Genomic DNA, 22,726 nt, shown 5'->3' with positions numbered 1-22,726 from the left:
AGGGGATCTGGCCTTTTGGTAGAGAGAAACCACCCCCATTTATCAGCCCCCCCACCCGGAGCCCCTGCTGAGCCAGCACCACGACCCCCAGCCCGGGTGTGCAGCCCCCTGTGAGATCCAGACCCTGCGGGAGCACCAGCTGCCTCTGTCTGCAGCTAATTAAAGCCTTCCTGAAGCATGTCATTTACTAAATTAGGTCCCCCTTGATTTGAAATTAATGGCAAGCTGGAAAAAAAAAAAAAAAAGCGACTGTTTAAAATTTCACCAAAGGACACCGCAGAACGAGAGCGAGAGCTGCAGCTGGGCGCGGAGCCCCTGGATTGTTTTCCATCAGCACATTTGTTCGTTTTGCAATTTGGGGGGCTCATTTGCTTTGGGGGGGCCAGCCTGGGGCGGGTCAGCCAGGGCGCTGCCGTGCCCCCGCTGGTGGCACCACCTTGCCCCATGCCAAGGCCCCGTTTTGGGTGCAAACCAGCCCTGTTGCAGGAGGCAGGGGAGCACAGTGCTGTGATGTATAATTCAGCACACTTTCCTCAGTGGGCTGTTGCTTACGGAAATGGTTTAGCAAAATCTTTTAATCAATAATTAGTGAGTTCCCCCCTCCAAAGTCTGATTTGTGAAGCCAGAGCCCAGCTCACAGCTGGGAGCCCCTGCATGGTATTTTCCAGCCAGAGCCTCAGGGCACCATTTGCCAGATCCGTCAGGAGTGCTGAGCCTTCAGATTCCCGAGAGGGGAAGGAAAAGGGAAGCCACCCTCCCTGCGCCCATCTTGGCACTCATGTCACTGCGGCCGGGCAGCCTGCAGCAGTTTGCCTCAGGGCTTTGCTTTGTGGCCATGGGCAGAGGGCAGCGATTTGGGCAGGGACATGGGGATGGCAGGGACCTGCGTGGCAGGGAGCTGCTGCCTGAGAGAGCCCCGGTGCCACGGAGGGGCTGTCTGTGGCCCTTCCTTTCCTGGCACGTCTGGGGTTGCTGCTCCAGCAGGCTCTGCACCCTTGGAGGTTTGGCCAGGCAAAGAGCAGGGCAGGGAGCAGACGCTTTGCCCCCTCGGATCTTGTAAGAGTTTGTATTTGGCAGGATATTTGCAGTGTAGTTTTGGCTTAATCTCCTGAGAAATCCTCACGTAGGAGCAGCAGGAGCTCTGCTCCCCCTCGGCGGGTCCCAGCTCTCATCTCAGGGATGTGGTGACTGCAGGCCACAAGTCCAGCACATGCCAGGGGGGAACTGCTGGTCCCAGGGGAAATCCTAACAAAGAGGCATGGGGCACAAAGCAGGATTTCACCTTCAACTGACAAAACTTAATTGCTGGAGGAAGAAAATGAAATTCAGCCTGATCCCATCCATCAAACACTGTCCTCAGTGCTGTGAGTGCACATCGATAGGGCTGGGAGACATCAGGCCCTCCCCAAACTGGAGAAAAGTCCCCCACATCACTGAAATACCACAACTCCACAGTGAAGAAAACAGCCAGACATGGCTTCAGTGCTGCACCAAGTGCAGGTGGCTGCGTCCCTCCTCCAGCATCAGTTTAAGGCCATACAAAAATCTCTGTCCTGAGAGCGTGGCTGGCCCCTGCTCCTGCACCCACAAACAGCTGGATGGAGACATGGGGTGGGCTGGGTGGCTGGAGAACAGGGTGGTGGGACAGATGGAGGTGTTAGTGTAGGTGGGATGGATGGGTGGATGGATGAGTGGATGGATGGATGGATGGATGGATGGATGGATGGATGGAGGTGTTGGTGTAGATGGGATAGAAGGATGAATGGATGAATGTGTGGAGGTGTTGTGGTGGACATGATAGATGGAGTTGTTTTCACGGACTGGATGGGTGGAGACGTTGGTATAAATGGGATGGATGGGTAGATGTGCTGGGGTGGGCCAGATGGATGGAGACATTGAGGCAAACAAGACAGACAGACTTGGTGGGAGCATACAGAGCCGACAGCCGCACAGAGCATTCTGCTTGCTGGCTGCGGGGTCTCTGCCCAGAGTTGCCCTGTGGGGGCCACAGGAAAACCTCCCTGAGGCCATGATGGGGATGGGACATACACAGGGGCATATGGTGTGGGGACCAGGTTGCTGTAGGCATGAGGCATGGGGACAGCATAACGTGTGAGCGGCCACTCTGGCATCCCCACCCATGGGACACCGGGGTGACTGAGCACACAGGACAGAGCCAGCAGTGGCCACGTCCCCAGCACACACAGCAAGGGCAGCGAGTCCCTGTGAGGGACCCGGTGCCCAGACACCAGTGGGTGAGGGGCAAGGACAGTACGGCCATGGCCAAGCACTCAGTGCCAGCACAGCGCTTAGACTGCCCCAAACTGCCTTGGAGCACCCTGCCTTGGGTGTTGGAGGTGCCGGGTGGGGGTGCATCGGTGTCCTCAGCGCTCAGCCGGGAACCCCGAGCACCCCCAGCACTACCAGTATGTGCATTCCCCCCCCCCACCAACCCTTCCCCACACTGGGGCCAAGCCCGCTCCGTGCGGGGCGGTTGGCGCGCACAAGGACACAGAGACACGGATGCAGAGCCAGCGCTAGTTCAGTGTTGGTGTTTATTTGTGTGACACCCGGCGGAGGGGGACAGGAGCAGGGGACAGGCACAGGGGGATGGCAGGGGCATGAGGGGGGACATCCGGGTGAGGAGGGGGGGCTGCTGTCACCAGCAGCGGCCAAGAGGGACAGGAAGTGTGAGGAGCCACTGTCTTTGTGGCTGTGCCCCGTCGGGGTTACAAGCACTCGGATTTGTTCAGGGTCTTCTCGGTGACAGCGCCTTCGTGCGTGACCTGGCAGCTGAAGGATTGGTGGCTCTTCCACTCTGCAGCGCTCAGTGTCAGGTAGCTGCTGGCCATGTACTGGTTGTTGCTCTGCCTCTGGGACGCAGAAGTCTCCACGCCGCTGGTGCGGGCGGAACCGTCGACTTTCCAGGTCACCTGCACCGGGCTGGGGTAGAAGTCGCTCATCAGGCACACCAGGGTGGCCTTGTTCTGCGAGTCGATCTCCTCGGAGGATGGCGGGAAGACGTAGATGCTGGGAGACGCCTTGGGCTGGCCTGCAAGAGAGGGGAAGAAGGCCGTGAGACCCCAACACAGCAGCCCCGCCGTGCGTTTCCACCCCGGCTGGCATTGTCCCCGACCCACAGCGCGTCACTGACAGGCCTGATGGAGGCAGAGTTAGGGCACACATTCACCTACATATGTGTACGTGTGTATAAACACGCACACACATCCATAAACCCTTCTATGTTACATATATACGCTCTATGTGTATATGTATACACATCTATTATAGATGTGTGTACAAATAAAATGCATTAAAGAGATATTATCCATAGATATACATATATATACATATATATTACATACATAGATATATTAATATATAAATATATAACTATATATTAATATATGAAATATATATAAATTATGCAATATATTACCTATATACATACACAAGTATTATATATTATGTACATGATCTATGATAAATGTATATAATATATATTTATGTATATAAGCATTATCTTTTATATACATATATATGTGTATATATACACACATATATACATATATATACACATATATATGTGTATATACATATATACACCTATATATGTATGTATATACATATATATACATATATATATGTATATACATATATATATGTATATATATACACACACACACAAACATAATTTCAACCATATATATTTGGTTGAATCTGATTCAGTTTTGGAACTCTGGTTAGTTGCCATAATGCCATTTCTTTCCTGTTGCGTGGCTATTTTTTTAATCTTAATTAAAATTTTAAAGACAAAGCAGCCAATTTTCTGGCCAGCTCTGCTTCAAGGAATGTTCAGACTCATTTCAGAAATAAGTACAATTAAAAATCACTATGGGAAAGGCTGGTAAAGGAGATTTGCACTTTCTGAGATGGCTACCTCATGAAATGTACGTTAGCCACATCTAATCTGTATCTATATCTAAATCTATATCTTTATCTACACGAGAAACCTGCAATTAAAAATTTTTCTGCTGACGAAACTGGTAAACTACACTTTTCTTGGACTTATGCCGAGGGATTTGTGTCAGATATTTTTTTTTGGCTAATTTCTTCTAAAAATTGCAAACACAGACGCAATAAAGATATTCCTGTCAGCTTTTTAGGAAAATAACCATTTTTTTGACAGCACTTACCTGAACAGCACGCTCAATACCTCTGAAAAATTTAATTTCAGCTTCCAAGGACATGTAATTTCAGTGTCACCCAGACTCACCAACAGTGCCAGGGCCAGTTCAGGGTCCCCGGCAAGAGAAGGGACCGGGGACAAAGAATTTACTCCTCAGGACTTAGTCCTCAGGACTAAGTACTTAGACTAAGAGGACTTAGACTAAGTCCTTAGGACAAGAGGAGAGGTCTAACAATAAAGACTATCAACTAATTTCTTGACAAAGACAAAAATTGACTTTCTTATCAACCTAAGTCTGATTTTCTGAAATCGCATGGCAGAGACAGAACTCAGGCACATTTTCTGGCCGAATTTTAAGATCTTTCAATCGTCAAAATAACCCCAAGTCCTCCGTGGCGCACACCAGAGTCCGCCGGGACGAGACACAGCCCGCGGCAGCACGCTGAGAGCCCGTCCCTGTACCGGTGACAGACCCCAGCCCACCGCCAAGTCCAAGAAAAACCCCCAAATCACCAAAAATCGACAAAATGTCACAATTCCATGGCAGACCATGAAAGACCGAGGCGAGGTCAGCGACTTACCCAGGACGGTCAAGGTGGTCCCGGCCCCAAATGCACCTCACAGTGATACAGGGCAATGCAAAAACCTCCCACTCCATGGCAGGGGCAGTCTTGGGTCCCATGGAGATGTTAGGATGGAGGTGATGGGATGGAGGTGTCCTGATGGACGCAGCAGGATGGAAGGTGATGGGATGGAGGTGCCTCAATGGACACAATGGGATGGAGGTGACAGGATGGACACGATGGGATGGTGGTGATGGAACGGAGGTTCCCCATGTCCCCAGTTGTTGTCACGCTGTCCCCGTGGTGGTGCTGGAGCCCAGCCGCTGGTGCTGCTTGGGGCCAGGACAGGAGATGTGTCCCCTTGTCCCCTCCAGGGCTGCTCCCTTGCCCCCACTGCACCAGGGAACCGCAGCAGCCATGCTCAGTGCTCCTGTGTTTGCTGCAGGAGATGGAACCGGCCCCCGTGGAGCAAGCCCCAGCACCCGAGAGGGCTCCTGCTCCGCTCCCTGACTCTGCCAGAGCATCCCCGCTGCCAGAGCATTCCTGCAGGGCTCCTGGCCCCCTGTGCACAGGGACAGCCCCTGGACAGAGCGCTGCAGTGTGGGGGAATCTCCTCGCATAAGAAAAGGAAACATTCACCAACCCAGCGAGCTCAGGACACGGCAGTGAGCAGTTCAGCTCTGAGCTGATCAGAGCCTTGGCTCATGGCAGTGGCGTGGTCATATTTGACCAAGGAGGAAGGACTCGGAGACACGTTTGCAGGGGCAGCACTAGCCCAGTGTTTATTTGGATGATGCCCAGGGCAGGGCAGAGAGGAGGGATTTGGGCACAGGGAGAAGGAAGGGCACAAGGACAGCAGAGACTTGCCCAGGAGGGATGGGACAGGGCAGGCAGGGAGGTGCCATGCCAGGGAACGTGATGCTCCAGGGCCAGGGCTGTTCTGCCCCCATGGAGTTAGGAGGAAAGCCCTCAGAGCGTGGTCAAGGCTGTACCAGCAGGGTTTTGGACCTTGCTGGAGCCTTCCAGTGCTGCCCCTATCACCTCAGGCAGTAACTCAAAGTCTCTGTGGACAGATTACTTGCCAAAATAAAAAAGCTTCCCTGGAGGTAGGAGGTCCAGAGGAAACGTGATGTCCTTGTCTGCAGGACTCCCAGTCACCAGCACCCCACTGGCCAAGGCACTCCTGTCCTCGGCCAGCCAGACCAGCCAGTCCGCTCAGACACGAAGCCTTCCATTTCAGCCCCCTGTATATTCCCTCATCAAATCATAATGCACACCTGGAGCTTTCTTTAGGAGAAAGAGCTCTGTTTCATAACTAAATAACCACACCGCCCAGCAAACATACAGACATATCTTTACCAAGGAACTCCTGCACTCAGACAAGCTGAACAAGACCCAAATAATGCAGCCAAGGATGTGACCAGCAGGGACGCTGCAGATTTCAAAGGACCAAAACGGTAGTGCAAGCAGCACAGAGCAGTCAGCCTGTACAACCTTCCTGCCCATCAGGGAAAGGTACCTGAGCACATTTCAGTGTGGCTCAAGAGACCGAGGATGCGCTACCACAACCAAATAGAGAAGTTGGAGAACGAAAACAAAACCAACCGAAAACAAATGAAAAAAGCCGAGGAAGAACCTGGGCACTCACCCTCTGCTGGGAAAGACTGTCAATGAACATGGAGTGACTTGTGGAGGGCGATTAGCTGGGTCCCACCACCAAGGAAGCATCCGCAGTGATGCACGGCTGCACCGATGTAGCCCAAGCGGGCCCCAGCCCTGTGTGCGGCCAAGCCCAGCCGCCTGCTGCGGGTCATGGAGCGGGGACGGTATTTGTGCATCCTCCCCATCTCTCCCAGGGGATATCCAGCAGCTGTGCCACCGTTGGCCAAGGTCTTGGCTGAACTTATGCGTCAGACCCCCGCCCAGATACCTCCCAAATACTGTGCTTGCTTGTTGGCCAGTTTTAATGCAGCCCCCCTGGTCCTGGCCAGCCTGCCTTTGGTGGCTGTACACCATCCCTCCCACCCCATCTATTACTGTGGTGTGGTGGGAGCTCAATGGGCCCAGCTTTACCCCGCTGGAGCAACACTGCCCTCTCCCAGCTGCCGGCATCATTCCATAGAGGAAAAGAAAACGTGCAGGGGATGTGGATGCCCAGCCAGAGCAGCCAGAACCAAGGCACTGACTTAAAATGAACTCAGAAATATTCAAATGCTGTGGTTTGTGCAAGTGGTTATAGAAAGAGACATAGCTGGTGAATCTCCTGAGTCATTAGAAAATAAATGATACATCGAGGACTTTGTGGTTGGAAATACTTTCTGTTTCAGAGGTTTCTTTTACCTCTGCTAAAGCTTAGGCACTGGTGCAAATGACAAAAAGTCATGAAAACTGTCTATGCAAAACATTTAGTTGAAGCTGACACCACCTATTTTGGATGAGTAGTTTCTAAGCATTTCTGAGGTGTCAATGGGATTTCAGTTCCATTTTACTGGACAGCAATGAAGGACAACAAAATGCATCTTGGAAGTCCATCTCTCCTTCTCGGTGGGTTGTATGGGGGACAGCAGGCACTGTACTGACGTGCCATCCCAGGGGAGGTGGTCCTTCAGCATGGACCAGGCACAGGGCCTCAGCAGGGGAAGGGACAGGCAAGGGGGTGCCAGCACTGCTGCACACAGGGAAGGCTGCAGTTGGTGGCTGTAGCCAGGCAGGGAGGCAGCCATCAGGGCCCAGGGAGCAGCCTGGGAGCACAGGGGTACCTGGGCCCTGCAGCTTGGGGCAGGGATGGGGCTGCTGGGGCCATCCCGTCCCTGAGGGATGGGCACAGCCCTGGGGCTCTGCGGGAGGGCAGAGCAGGGACACCAGGCACAGCCACCTGCAGCACTGGGCCTCAAGGGCAACACTAAGACTGGGACATGCGCCACCAACAGAGGGGACAGCAGGGAGCAAACTGCTCCTGCGATGGCAGGAGGTTTTTGTATCACTTCCCCATTGCTCTGTGTCACTGTGTCAATTTAAAACCACTGCCGTAGCTCCCACAATAATAGACGGCCTCGTCCTCGGCTTGGACACCAGTGATGGTTAACGTGGCTGTGGAGCCAGATGTGGAACCAGAGAATCGTGAAGGGATGCCTGAGGGTCTCTTGTCGTTGCCATAGATCATGGTGACAGGGCCAGTGCCAGGAGTCTTCTGCTGGTACCAGCCATACCAATATTTGCCATTACTGTCAGCGCTACCCCCGGAGCAGGTGATCTGCACGGTGTCTCCTGGGTTCACCAACTTCGAGAACGGCTGAGTCGTTGCAGCCTGGACCAGGGAACCTGGAGAGGGAGAGGAGAGAGGGAAGAAATCGGGGCTCAGTGAGTGCCCCATATGCACAGACCTCACTGCGCAGCAGCAGAACGAGGACAGGGCCCCTTTGCCCAAATGCCCCGGCCGGGCGCAGCGAGTGTGTCCAGGGCACCTGAGGTGTGGGCGAGCACCGCGAGGAGGAGAGGGGCCCAGGCCATGGCGAGATCCCACCAGCTGCGCGTCCCCACGCCGACGGGGCTGTGCCGCGGACCCCGACTCCCTCTTAAACCCCTGCCCGGCCGCAGCACGGCCCCTCCATGCAAATGCGGCCCCGCGCTCTCGGCCACGTCCCGCGCCTCGCTCCCCACCTCCCCGCCCGGCCCCTCCACTGCAGGCACAGGGGGGTTGTCCCCGGCCTCGTGGTGGGGACACGTGGCAGCACCCAGGCCCAAAAGTGGCGCACACGGAGCCCCCACCCCAGCCCCTGTAGCTACGTGGCCAAACAGCCGGGGAGAGCTGGGGCTGGCGGGGACCACACCGCGGAGGAGTTGGTGCCTGTGCTGGGCTGGAAGGACAAATCCTTGCCAGGGAATTGCCATGGGAGGAATTCTCAGGGTCTGGTGGCACTAAACTGGGATCTGCCATGGGGAAAGCCTGTCCCAGGGGGCTGAGAAAGGGCCACAGCAGAGCCCCTGGTTGCTTCCTTCCTAGCTCCTCATCTGATTGTTATCTGCCACCCCAGAGCACCGGGAAGCTTGACATGGAGAAGGCAAGGGCAGCAGCACGTGGGGCAGGGAGTGGGGCTGTTAGCAAAGTGCAGACCTCCCCCAGGGCTGCGGGGTGCTCGGTGCTGCTCTGCCCATCCCTCCCACTGTGTACCAAGGTCCTGGGGACAGAACTAGGGACAGGGCTGCACCCGTGCCCCTCTAACTTCCCCCACACATGCCTTATCCCTCTGCCCCAGCATGCTCACAGGAATGCAGCAAATGTCCCTACACAGGACATTCGGCACCAGGTGATGTGCAGGAGCCCTCGCCCTCACACCCAGCGGTAGCCCTGGTGCTGGGGTTAGGGAGCAGGATGAGGACAGGGTCAGGGTCCTGGGCAGCCCTTTGTGGTCCTGGGGACGTGGCTGGGGTAGGGACCAGGGCCAGGGGCTCCCAGGTTCCCCAGCGACAGGCTGGGAAAATTCTGCACAGACCCAGCATGAGCCCAAAGCACTGGCACTGGGCAAACACAGCCAGTGCTGCAGCAGCACAGGGGTCCGTCCTCCTGCGGCATGATGGAGCCGTCCACAGTCAGCCCTGAGCTGCCCCTGCAGCCTCGTACAGCGGCCTGTAGCCACAGCATCCACACAAAACATCCCCTCTCACGGTTTGAAGGTGAAGCTTTGACCTGGCTCTTTAGCGATCCACACATTGTGGTCTCTTGGTGCTTTCTACAGGCTGACCCCCTGCAGCGATGCCCCAGGGCAGCGGCTGTAGCCAGGCAGGGAGGCAGCCATCAGGGCCCAGGGAGCAGCCTGGGAGCACAGGGGTACCTGGGCCCTGCAGCTTGGGGCAGGGACGGAGCTGCTGGGGCCATCCCATCCCTGAGGGATGGGCACAGCCCTGGGGCTCTGCGGGAGGGCAGAGCAGGGACACCAGGCACAGCCACCTGCAGCACTGGGCTGCAAGGGCAACACTGAGACGGGGACCTGCGCCACCAACAGAGGGGACAGCAGGGAGCAAACTGCTCCTGCGATGGCAGGAGGTTTTTGTATCACTTCCCCATTGCTCTGTGTCACTGTGTCAGCACTAGCACTGCTGTCGTAGCTCCCACAGTAGTAGACGGCCTCGTCCTCGGCTTGAACCCCAGTGATGGTTAACGTGGCTGTGGAGCCAGACAAGGAACCAGAGAATCGTGAAGGGATGCCCGAGGGTCTGTTGCTGCTGCCATAGATCACAGTGACAGGGGCACTGCCGGGGGTCTTCTGCTGGTACCAGCCATAACTGTAGCTGCTGCTACCCCCAGAGCAGGTGATCTGCACGGTGTCTCCTGGGTTCGCCGACTTCGAGGCCGGCTGAGTCAGCGCTGCCTGGACCAGGGAACCTGGAGAGGGAGAGGAGAGAGGGAAGAAATCGGGGCTCAGTGAGTGCCCCATATGCACAGACCTCACTGCGCAGCAGCAGAACGAGGACAGGGCCCCGTTGCCCAAATGCCCCGGCCGGGCGCAGCGAGTGTGTCCAGGGCACCTGAGGTGTGGGCGAGCACCGCGAGGAGGAGAGGGGCCCAGGCCATGGCGAGATCCCACCAGCTGCGCGTCCCCACGCCGACGGGGCTGTGCCGCGGACCCCGACTCCCTCTTAAACCCCTGCCCGGCCGCAGCACGGCCCCTCCATGCAAATGCGGCCCCGCGCTCTCAGCCACGTCCCATACTTCGCTCCCACCTCCCCGCCCGGCCCCTCCACTGCAGGCACAGGGGGGTTGTCCCCGGCCTTGTGGTGGGGACACGTGGCAGCACCCAGGCCCAAAAGTGGCGCACACGGAGCCCCCACCCCAGCCCCTGTAGCTACGTGGCCAAACAGCCGGGGAGAGCTGGGGCTGGCGGGGACCACACCGCGGAGGAGTTGGTGCCTGTGCTGGGCTGGAAGGACAAATCCTTGCCAGGGAATTGCCATGGGAGGAATTCTCAGGGTCTGGTGGCACTAAACTGGGATCTGCCATGGGAAAAGCCTGTCCCAGGGGGCTGAGAAAGGGCCGCAGCAGAGCCCCTGGTTGCTTCCTTCCTAGCTCCTCATCTGATTGTTATCTGCCACCCCAGAGCACCGGGCAGCTTGACATGGAGAAGGCAAGGGCAGCAGCACGTGGGGCAGGGAGTGGGACTGTTAGCAAAGTGCAGACCTCCCCCAGGGCTGCGGGGTGCTCGGTGCTGCTCTGCCCATCCCTCCCACTGTGTACCAAGGTCCTGGGGACAGAACTAGGGACAGGGCTGCACCCGTGCCCCTCTAACTTCCCCCACACATGCCTTATCCCTCTGCCCCAGCATGCTCACAGGAATGCAGCAAATGTCCCTACACAGGACATTCGGCACCAGGTGATGTGCAGAAGCCCTCGCCCTCACACCCAGCGGTAGCCCTGGTGCTGGGGTTAGGGAGCAGGATGAGGACAGGGTCAGGGTCCTGGGCAGCCCTTTGTGGTCCTGGGGACGTGGCTGGGGCAGGGACCAGGGCCGGGGGCTGCCCAGGTTCCCCAGCGACAGGCTGGGAAAATTCTGCACAGACCCAGCATGAGCCCAAAGCACTGGCACTGGGCAAACACAGCCAGTGCTGCAGCAGCACAGGGGTCCGTCCTCCTGCGGCATGATGGAGCCGTCCACAGTCAGCCCTGAGCTGCCCCTGCAGCCTCGTACAGCGGCCTGTAGCCACAGCATCCACACAAAACATCCCCTCTCACGGTTTGAAGGTGAAGCTTTGACCTGGCTCTTTAGCGATCCACACATTGTGGTCTCTTGGTGCTTTCTACAGGCTGACCCCCTGCAGCGATGCCCCAGGGCAGCGGCTGTAGCCGGGCAGGGAGGCAGCCATCAGGGCCCAGGGAGCAGCCTGGGAGCACAGGGGTACCTGGGCCCTGCAGCTTGGGGCAGGGACGGAGCTGCTGCGGCCATCCCATCCCTGAGGGATGGGCACAGCCCTGGGGCTCTGCGGGAGGGCAGAGCAGGGACACCAGGCACTAGCAGCAGTGGGCCCCAAGTGCAGCACTGAGATGGGGACCTGCACCACCGGAGGGGACAGTAGGGAGCCAGCTGCTCCTGCGATGGCAGGAGGTTTTTGTATCACTTCCCCATTGCCCTGTGTCACTGTGTCAATTTGGTATTGCTGTCCCAGCTCCCACAGTAATAGACGGCCTCGTCCTCGGCTTGGACACCAGTGATGGTTAACGTGGCCGTGGAGCCAGACAAGGAACCAGAGAATCGCGAAGGGATGCCTGAGGGTCTCTTGTCGTTGCTATAGATCACGGTGACAGGGCCAGTGCCAGGAGTCTTCTGCTGGTACCAGCCATACCAATATTTGCCATTACTGTCAGCGCTACCCCCGGAGCAGGTGATCTGCACGGTGTCTCCTGGGTTCACCGACTTCGAGAACGGCTGAGTCAGCGCTGCCTGGACCAGGGAACCTGGAGAGGGAGAGGAGAGAGGGAAGAAATCGGGGCTCAGTGAGTGCCCCACATGCACAGACCTCACTGCGCAACAGCGGGACGAGGACAGGGCCCCGTTGCCCAAATGCCCCGGCCGGGCGCAGCGAGTGTGTCCAGGGCACCTGAGGTGTGGGCGAGCACCGCGAGGAGGAGAGGGGCCCAGGCCATGGCGAGATCCCACCAGCTGCGCGTCCCCACGCCGACGGGGCTGTGCCGCGGACCCCGACTCCCTCTTAAACCCCTGCCCGGCTGCAGCACGGCCCCTCCATGCAAATGCGGCCCCGCGCTCTCAGCCACGTCCCGCGCCTCACTCCCCACCTCCCCGCCCGGCCCCTCCACTGCAGGCACAGGGGGGTTGTCCCCGGCCTCGTGGTGGGGACACGTGGCAGCACCCAGGCCCAAAAGTGGCGCACACAGAACCGCTTGCCTCAGACGGGGCCCTGCAGGCATGTAACCAAGCAGCCAGGGAGTGCCGGGACACAGGGGCTGGTGGGCACCAAGCAGCACTCGCAGCTCCCACAGCCCAGCTGTGAGGTGCGGACACCCCCGGCCTCAGCACCCCATTGCTCCATCTTCCCCTCACAGAGCTTTCCATGTCCATGGCCGCTGCTGCTGCTTTTCCCCAACACAACCGCTGCCTGCCCAGGCACACAGGAGCCGAGTGGCTGGCAGCGGTTTGACAGAAGAGGCCCCAGGGACTGGCAGGACCCCCAGCACACTGGGGCCAGCAAAGTGCCTTGGGGCAAAGGAGGCCACCAGCAGGCGCGGCTGCGTTAGCAGGAGTCCTGAGGATGGCGAAGGGCTCAGAACGCCGCTCGCACGGGGACGGCTGGCGTTTCTGAGCCCTGAGAGCAAGAGGCCCGGGGCTGTCTTAGCCATGGGAGAGCTCCTGCAGGGGCACGAAGGAAATGGAGCCAGGCGCTTCTCAGAGGCAACCAGCACTGGCACGAGAGGCAACGGGCACAGGCTGACGAACCGGGAATCACAAATCACCGCATGGTTTGGGCTAAAGTGACCTTAACAACCACCTGGCCCCAGCCCCCTCCATGGGCACGCTGCCTCCCACCACACCAGGTGTCCCAAAGGCCCGTCCAGCCTGGCCTTGGGCTCTTCAGGGGTGGGGCAGCCACAGCTTCTCTGGGCAGCCTGTTGCAGAGCCTTACTGCCATTAAGTGAACAATTCCTTCCTGATATCTAACCTAAATCTACCTGCTATCAGTTTAAAACCATCACCCCTTGTCCTATCACTACGTGCCCCTGTAAAAAGTCTCTCTCCATCTTTCCTATAAGCTGCCCCCAAATGCTGAAAGGCTGCAACACGGGCTCCCCAGAGCTTTCTCTTCTCCAGGCTAAACGAGCCCAGTTCCCTCAGCCTTTCTTTGCAGGAGAGGTGCTCCAGCCCGCTGATCATTTTGGTCGTACTCTGTTCAATAGAGCAAAACGCGTCTCTGCTGCAAGGCCTGTGAAACGCTTGCAACGCGTGTCCTGGAGAGCCGCTGAGCCTCCATCTTGGAGGCCTTCACACCAAAACGGGACAGGCCCTGGGCAAGCGGCAGCAGCCGGCCCAGCGTGGAGCACGGTGGGAGGAGACAATCTCCAGGTCAGCGCCAGCCCCAGCCGTCTGGGGCTTTCCCCAGCCCCAGCACCTGTGCTTCCCCCTTACTCTGCTGCTCTTCTGCCCTGGCTCCTGCAGGCAGCACAGAGGGGACGTGCAGGAACAGGGCACGTGCCACACAGCAGGACCCACCTCACGGGGGCATTTCCTGGTCCTAGACCAGGCCCAAGCTGCAGCAGCAGGCACCCGAGGGGCCCTGGTACCACAGCAGCTTGGCTTCTCACTTCCCCATTGCTGCGACTCGCCGTGACCAGCGCTGCCATCCCAGGCACCACAGTAATAGACAGCCTCATCCTCAGCTTGGACCCCAGTGATGGTTAACGTGTTCTTGGTGCGAGATATAGAACCAGAGAACCGCGAAGGGATTCCTGAGGGTCTTTTGTTGTCGTGGTAGATCACGGTGACAGGGCCAGTGCCAGGGGTATTCCGCTGGTACCAGCCATAGCTGTTGCTACTCCCAGCAGCTGGGTCCTTCAGCATGGGGCAGGGACGGGGCTGCTGGGGCCATCACTTCCCTGAGGGATGGACACAGCCCTGGGGCTCTGCGGGAGGGCAGAGCAGGGACGCCAGGCACAGCCACCTGCATCACTGGGCTGCAAGGGCAGCAACGAGACCGGGACCTGCACCACTGGAGGGAACGGTAGGGAGCCAGCTGCTCCTGCGATGGCAGGAGGTTTTTGTATCACTTCCCCATTGCTCTGTGCTGCTGTGACACCAGTAGTACTGCTCGCACAGTAATAGACGGCCTCGTCCTCGGCTTGGACCCCAGTGATGGTTAATGTGGCCGTGGAGCCAGATTTGGAACCAGAGAATCGTGAAGCGATGCCCGACGGTCTCTTGTCGTTGCTATAGATCACGGTGACAGGGCCAGTGCCAGGGGTCTTCTGCTGGTACCAGCCATAGTAGCTACCACCCCCAGAGCAGGTGATCTGCACTGTGTCTCCCGGGTTCGCCGACTTCGAGGCCGGCTGAGTCAGCGCTGCCTGGACCAGGGAACCTGGAGAGGGAGAGGAGAGAAGGAAGAAAGGGGGTCTCAGTGAGTGCCCCACATGCACAGCCCTCACCACGCAGCAGCGGGACGAGGACAGGGCCCCGTTGCCCAAAGGCCCCGGCCGGGCGCAGCGAGTGCGTCCAGGGCACCTGAGGTGTGGGCGAGCACCGCGAGGAGGAGAGGGGCCCAGGCCATGGCGAGATCCCACCAGCTGCGCGTCCCCACGCCGACGGGGCTGTGCCGCGGACCCCGACTCCCTCTTAAACCCCTGCCCGGCCGCAGCACGGCCCCTCCATGCAAATGCGGCCCCGCGCTCTCAGCCACGTCCCATACTTCGCTCCCACCTCCCCGCCCGGCCCCTCCACTGCAGGCACAGGGGGGTTGTCCCCGGCCTTGTGGTGGGGACACGTGGCAGCACCCAGGCCCAAAAGTGGCGCACACGGAGCCCCCACCCCAGCCCCTGTAGCTACGTGGCCAAACAGCCGGGGAGAGCTGGGGCTGGCGGGGACCACACCGCGGAGGAGTTGGTGCCTGTGCTGGGCTGGAAGGACAAATCCTTGCCAGGGAATTGCCATGGGAGGAATTCTCAGGGTCTGGTGGCACTAAACTGGGATCTGCCATGGGAAAAGCCTGTCCCAGGGGGCTGAGAAAGGGCCGCAGCAGAGCCCCTGGTTGCTTCCTTCCTAGCTCCTCATCTGATTGTTATCTGCCACCCCAGAGCACCGGGCAGCTTGACATGGAGAAGGCAAGGGCAGCAGCACGTGGGGCAGGGAGTGGGACTGTTAGCAAAGTGCAGACCTCCCCCAGGGCTGCGGGGTGCTCGGTGCTGCTCTGCCCATCCCTCCCACTGTGTACCAAGGTCCTGGGGACAGAACTAGGGACAGGGCTGCACCCGTGCCCCTCTAACTTCCCCCACACATGCCTTATCCCTCTGCCCCAGCATGCTCACAGGAATGCAGCAAATGTCCCTACACAGGACATTCGGCACCAGGTGATGTGCAGAAGCCCTCGCCCTCACACCCAGCGGTAGCCCTGGTGCTGGGGTTAGGGAGCAGGATGAGGACAGGGTCAGGGTCCTGGGCAGCCCTTTGTGGTCCTGGGGACGTGGCTGGGGCAGGGACCAGGGCCGGGGGCTGCCCAGGTTCCCCAGCGACAGGCTGGGAAAATTCTGCACAGACCCAGCATGAGCCCAAAGCACTGGCACTGGGCAAACACAGCCAGTGCTGCAGCAGCACAGGGGTCCGTCCTCCTGCGGCATGATGGAGCCGTCCACAGTCAGCCCTGAGCTGCCCCTGCAGCCTCGTACAGCGGCCTGTAGCCACAGCATCCACACAAAACATCCCCTCTCACGGTTTGAAGGTGAAGCTTTGACCTGGCTCTTTAGCGATCCACACATTGTGGTCTCTTGGTGCTTTCTACAGGCTGACCCCCTGCAGCGATGCCCCAGGGCAGCGGCTGTAGCCGGGCAGGGAGGCAGCCATCAGGGCCCAGGGAGCAGCCTGGGAGCACAGGGGTACCTGGGCCCTGCAGCTTGGGGCAGGGACGGAGCTGCTGCGGCCATCCCATCCCTGAGGGATGGGCACAGCCCTGGGGCTCTGCGGGAGGGCAGAGCAGGGACACCAGGCACTAGCAGCAGTGGGCCCCAAGTGCAGCACTGAGATGGGGACCTGCACCACCGGAGGGGACAGTAGGGAGCCAGCTGCTCCTGCGATGGCAGGAGGTTTTTGTATCACTTCCCCATTGCCCTGTGTCACTGTGTCAATTTGGTATTGCTGTCCCAGCTCCCACAGTAATAGACGGCCTCGTCCTCGGCTTGGACACCAGTGATGGTTAACGTGGCCGTGGAGCCAGACAAGGAACCAGAGAATCGCGAAGGGATGCCTGAGGGTCTCTTGTCGTTGCTATAGATCACGGTGACAGGGCCAGTGCCAGGAGTCTTCTGCTGGTACCAGCCATACCAATATTTGCCATTACTGTCAGCGCTACCCCCGGAGCAGGTGATCTGCACGGTGTCTCCTGGGTTCACCGACTTCGAGAACGGCTGAGTCAGCGCTGCCTGGACCAGGGAACCTGGAGAGGGAGAGGAGAGAGGGAAGAAATCGGGGCTCAGTGAGTGCCCCACATGCACAGACCTCACTGCGCAACAGCGGGACGAGGACAGGGCCCCGTTGCCCAAATGCCCCGGCCGGGCGCAGCGAGTGTGTCCAGGGCACCTGAGGTGTGGGCGAGCACCGCGAGGAGGAGAGGGGCCCAGGCCATGGCGAGATCCCACCAGCTGCGCGTCCCCACGCCGACGGGGCTGTGCCGCGGACCCCGACTCCCTCTTAAACCCCTGCCCGGCTGCAGCACGGCCCCTCCATGCAAATGCGGCCCCGCGCTCTCAGCCACGTCCCGCGCCTCACTCCCCACCTCCCCGCCCGGCCCCTCCACTGCAGGCACAGGGGGGTTGTCCCCGGCCTCGTGGTGGGGACACGTGGCAGCACCCAGGCCCAAAAGTGGCGCACACAGAACCGCTTGCCTCAGACGGGGCCCTGCAGGCATGTAACCAAGCAGCCAGGGAGTGCCGGGACACAGGGGCTGGTGGGCACCAAGCAGCACTCGCAGCTCCCACAGCCCAGCTGTGAGGTGCGGACACCCCCGGCCTCAGCACCCCATTGCTCCATCTTCCCCTCACAGAGCTTTCCATGTCCATGGCCGCTGCTGCTGCTTTTCCCCAACACAACCGCTGCCTGCCCAGGCACACAGGAGCCGAGTGGCTGGCAGCGGTTTGACAGAAGAGGCCCCAGGGACTGGCAGGACCCCCAGCACACTGGGGCCAGCAAAGTGCCTTGGGGCAAAGGAGGCCACCAGCAGGCGCGGCTGCGTTAGCAGGAGTCCTGAGGATGGCGAAGGGCTCAGAACGCCGCTCGCACGGGGACGGCTGGCGTTTCTGAGCCCTGAGAGCAAGAGGCCCGGGGCTGTCTTAGCCATGGGAGAGCTCCTGCAGGGGCACGAAGGAAATGGAGCCAGGCGCTTCTCAGAGGCAACCAGCACTGGCACGAGAGGCAACGGGCACAGGCTGACGAACCGGGAATCACAAATCACCGCATGGTTTGGGCTAAAGTGACCTTAACAACCACCTGGCCCCAGCCCCCTCCATGGGCACGCTGCCTCCCACCACACCAGGTGTCCCAAAGGCCCGTCCAGCCTGGCCTTGGGCTCTTCAGGGGTGGGGCAGCCACAGCTTCTCTGGGCAGCCTGTTGCAGAGCCTTACTGCCATTAAGTGAACAATTCCTTCCTGATATCTAACCTAAATCTACCTGCTATCAGTTTAAAACCATCACCCCTTGTCCTATCACTACGTGCCCCTGTAAAAAGTCTCTCTCCATCTTTCCTATAAGCTGCCCCCAAATGCTGAAAGGCTGCAACACGGGCTCCCCAGAGCTTTCTCTTCTCCAGGCTAAACGAGCCCAGTTCCCTCAGCCTTTCTTTGCAGGAGAGGTGCTCCAGCCCGCTGATCATTTTGGTCGTACTCTGTTCAATAGAGCAAAACGCGTCTCTGCTGCAAGGCCTGTGAAACGCTTGCAACGCGTGTCCTGGAGAGCCGCTGAGCCTCCATCTTGGAGGCCTTCACACCAAAACGGGACAGGCCCTGGGCAAGCGGCAGCAGCCGGCCCAGCGTGGAGCACGGTGGGAGGAGACAATCTCCAGGTCAGCGCCAGCCCCAGCCGTCTGGGGCTTTCCCCAGCCCCAGCACCTGTGCTTCCCCCTTACTCTGCTGCTCTTCTGCCCTGGCTCCTGCAGGCAGCACAGAGGGGACGTGCAGGAACAGGGCACGTGCCACACAGCAGGACCCACCTCACGGGGGCATTTCCTGGTCCTAGACCAGGCCCAAGCTGCAGCAGCAGGCACCCGAGGGGCCCTGGTACCACAGCAGCTTGGCTTCTCACTTCCCCATTGCTGCGACTCGCCGTGACCAGCGCTGCCATCCCAGGCACCACAGTAATAGACAGCCTCATCCTCAGCTTGGACCCCAGTGATGGTTAACGTGTTCTTGGTGCGAGATATAGAACCAGAGAACCGCGAAGGGATTCCTGAGGGTCTTTTGTTGTCGTGGTAGATCACGGTGACAGGGCCAGTGCCAGGGGTATTCCGCTGGTACCAGCCATAGCTGTTGCTACTCCCAGCAGCTGGGTCCTTCAGCATGGGGCAGGGACGGGGCTGCTGGGGCCATCACTTCCCTGAGGGATGGACACAGCCCTGGGGCTCTGCGGGAGGGCAGAGCAGGGACGCCAGGCACAGCCACCTGCATCACTGGGCTGCAAGGGCAGCAACGAGACCGGGACCTGCACCACTGGAGGGAACGGTAGGGAGCCAGCTGCTCCTGCGATGGCAGGAGGTTTTTGTATCACTTCCCCATTGCTCTGTGCTGCTGTGACACCAGTAGTACTGCTCGCACAGTAATAGACGGCCTCGTCCTCGGCTTGGACCCCAGTGATGGTTAATGTGGCCGTGGAGCCAGATTTGGAACCAGAGAATCGTGAAGCGATGCCCGACGGTCTCTTGTCGTTGCTATAGATCACGGTGACAGGGCCAGTGCCAGGGGTCTTCTGCTGGTACCAGCCATAGTAGCTACCACCCCCAGAGCAGGTGATCTGCACTGTGTCTCCCGGGTTCGCCGACTTCGAGGCCGGCTGAGTCAGCGCTGCCTGGACCAGGGAACCTGGAGAGGGAGAGGAGAGAAGGAAGAAAGGGGGTCTCAGTGAGTGCCCCACATGCACAGCCCTCACCACGCAGCAGCGGGACGAGGACAGGGCCCCGTTGCCCAAAGGCCCCGGCCGGGCGCAGCGAGTGCGTCCAGGGCACCTGAGGTGTGGGCGAGCACCGCGAGGAGGAGAGGGGCCCAGGCCATGGCGAGATCCCACCAGCTGCGCGTCCCCACGCCGACGGGGCTGTGCTGCGGACCCCGACTCCCTCTTAAACCCCTGCCCGGCCGCAGCACGGCCCCTCCATGCAAATGCGGCCCCGCGCTCTCAGCCACGTCCGGCGCCTCGCTCCCCACCTCCCCGCCCGGCCCCTCCACTGCAGGCACAGGGGGGTTGTCCCCGGCCTCGTGGTGGGGACACGTGGCAGCACCCAGGCCCAAAAGTGGCGCACACGGAGCCCCCACCCCAGCCCCTGTAGCTACGTGGCCAAACAGCCGGGGAGAGCTGGGGCTGGCGGGGACCACACCGCGGAGGAGTTGGTGCCTGTGCTGGGCTGGAAGGACAAATCCTTGCCAGGGAATTGCCATGGGAGGAATTCTCAGGGTCTTGCGGAACTAAACTGGGATCTGCCATGGGGAAAGCCTGTCCCAGGGGGCTGAGAAAGGGCCGCAGCAGAGCCCCTGGTTGCTTCCTTCCTAGCTCCTCATCTGATTGTTATCTGCCACCCCAGAGCACCGGGCAGCTTGACATGGAGAAGGCAAGGGCAGCAGCACGTGGGGCAGGGAGTGGGGCTGTTAGCAAAGTGCAGACCTCCCCCAGGGCTGCGGGGTGCTCGGTGCTGCTCTGCCCATCCCTCCCACTGTGTACCAAGGTCCTGGGGACAGAACTAGGGACAGGGCTGCACCCGTGACCCTGTAACTTCCCCCACACATGCCTTATCCCTCTGCCCCAGCATGCTCACAGGAATGCAGCAAATGTCCCTACACAGGACATTTGGCACCAGGTGATGTGCAGAAGCCCTCGCCCTCACACCCAGCAGTAGCCCTGGTGCTGCGGTTAGGGAGCAGGATGAGGACAGGGTCAGGGTCCTGGGCAGCCCTTTGTGGTCCTGGGGACGTGGCTGGGGCAGGGACCAGGGCCAGGGGCTCCCAGGTTCCCCAGCGACAGGCTGGGAAAATTCTGCACAGACCCAGCATGAGCCCAAAGCACTGGCACTGGGCAAACACAGCCAGTGCTGCAGCAGCACAGGGGTCCGTCCTCCTGCGGCATGATGGAGCCGTCCACAGTCAGCCCTGAGCTGCCCCTGCAGCCTCGTACAGCGGCCTGTAGCCACAGCATCCACACAAAACATCCCCTCTCACGGTTTGAAGGTGAAGCTTTGACCTGGCTCTTTAGCGATCCACACATTGTGGTCTCTTGGTGCTTTCTACAGGCTGACCCCCTGCAACGATGCCCCAGGGCAGCGGCTGTAGCCAGGCAGGGAGGCAGCCATCAGGGCCCAGGGAGCAGCCTGGGAGCACAGGGGTACCTGGGCCCTGCAGCTTGGGGCAGGGACGGAGCTGCTGGGGCCATCCCATCCCTGAGGGATGGGCACAGCCCTGGGGCTCTGCGGGAGGGCAGAGCAGGGACACCAGGCACAGCCACCTGCAGCACTGGGCTGCAAGGGCAGCACTGAGACGGGGACCTGCGCCACCAACAGAGGGGACAGCAGGGAGCAAACTGCTCCTGCGATGGCAGGAGGTTTTTGTATCACTTCCCCATTGCTCTGTGTCACTGTGTCAATTTGGTATTGCTGTCCCAGCTCCCACAGTAATAGACGGCCTCGTCCTCGGCTTGGACACCAGTGATGGTTAGCGTGTTCATGGAGCCAGATGAGGAACCACAGAATCGCGAAGCGATGCCCGAGGGTCTCTTGTCGTTGCCATAGATCACGGTGACAGGGCCAGTGCCAGGGGTCTTCTGCTGGTACCAGCCAATATTTGCCATTACTGTCAGCGTTACCCCCGGAGCAGGTGATCTGCACGGTGTCTCCTGAGTTCACCGACTTCGAGAACGGCTGAGACACTGCTGCCTGGACCAGGGAACCTGGAGAGGGAGAGAAGAGAGGGAAGAAATTGGGGCTCAGTGAGTGCCCCATATGCACAGACCTCACTGCGCAGCAGCAGAACGAGGACAGGGCCCCGATGCCCAAATGCCCCGGCCGGGCGCAGCGAGTGTGTCCAGGGCACCTGAGGTGTGGGCGAGCACCGCGAGGAGGAGAGGGGCCCAGGCCATGGCGAGATCCCACCAGCTGCGCGTCCCCACGCCGACGGGGCTGTGCCGCGGACCCCGACTCCCTCTTAAACCCCTGCCCGGCCGCAGCACGGCCCCTCCATGCAAATGCGGCCCCGCACTCTCAGCCACGTCCCGCGCCTCACTCCCCACCTCCCCGCCCGGCCCCTCCACTGCAGGCACAGGGGGGTTGTCCCCGGCCTCGTGGTGGGGACACGTGGCAGCACCCAGGCCCAAAAGTGGCGCACACAGAACCGCTTGCCTCAGACGGGGCCCTGCAGGCATGTAACCAAGCAGCCAGGGAGTGCCGGGACACAGGGGCTGGTGGGCACCAAGCAGCACTCGCAGCTCCCACAGCCCAGCTGTGAGGTGCGGACACCCCCGGCCTCAGCACCCCATTGCTCCATCTTCCCCTCACAGAGCTTTCCATGTCCATGGCCGCTGCTGCTGCTTTTCCCCAACACAACCGCTGCCTGCCCAGGCACACAGGAGCCGAGTGGCTGGCAGCGGTTTGACAGAAGAGGCCCCAGGGACTGGCAGGACCCCCAGCACACTGGGGCCAGCAAAGTGCCTTGGGGCAAAGGAGGCCACCAGCAGGCGCGGCTGCGTTAGCAGGAGTCCTGAGGATGGCGAAGGGCTCAGAACGCCGCTCGCACGGGGACGGCTGGCGTTTCTGAGCCCTGAGAGCAAGAGGCCCGGGGCTGTCTTAGCCATGGGAGAGCTCCTGCAGGGGCACGAAGGAAATGGAGCCAGGCGCTTCTCAGAGGCAACCAGCACTGGCACGAGAGGCAACGGGCACAGGCTGACGAACCGGGAATCACAAATCACCGCATGGTTTGGGCTGAAAGTGACCTTAACAACCACCTGGCCCCAGCCCCCTCCATGGGCACGCTGCCTCCCACCACACCAGGTGTCCCAAAGGCCCGTCCAGCCTGGCCTTGGG

General features: G+C 59.9%; 1 gene segment (V, D, J or C); it reads right to left on the bottom strand.

Moving 5' to 3' along the window:
* Positions 1–2,536: 2,536 nt before the first annotated feature.
* LOC121079502 overlaps positions 2,537–22,726 on the bottom strand; it is a 30,058-nt gene continuing 9,868 nt past the window's right edge. The window contains 2 exon segments of the C gene segment in view: positions 2,537–3,052; positions 4,771–4,806. Coding sequence covers positions 2,730–3,052; positions 4,771–4,806 — 359 coding nt within the window.

This window comes from Cygnus olor, chromosome 17 (assembly GCF_009769625.2).
Source record: "Cygnus olor isolate bCygOlo1 chromosome 17, bCygOlo1.pri.v2, whole genome shotgun sequence".
Classification (NCBI taxonomy): domain Eukaryota; kingdom Metazoa; phylum Chordata; class Aves; order Anseriformes; family Anatidae; genus Cygnus; species Cygnus olor.
Note: the sequence above shows the minus strand (reverse complement) of the source record. Positions and strands in the feature narration are given on the sequence as shown.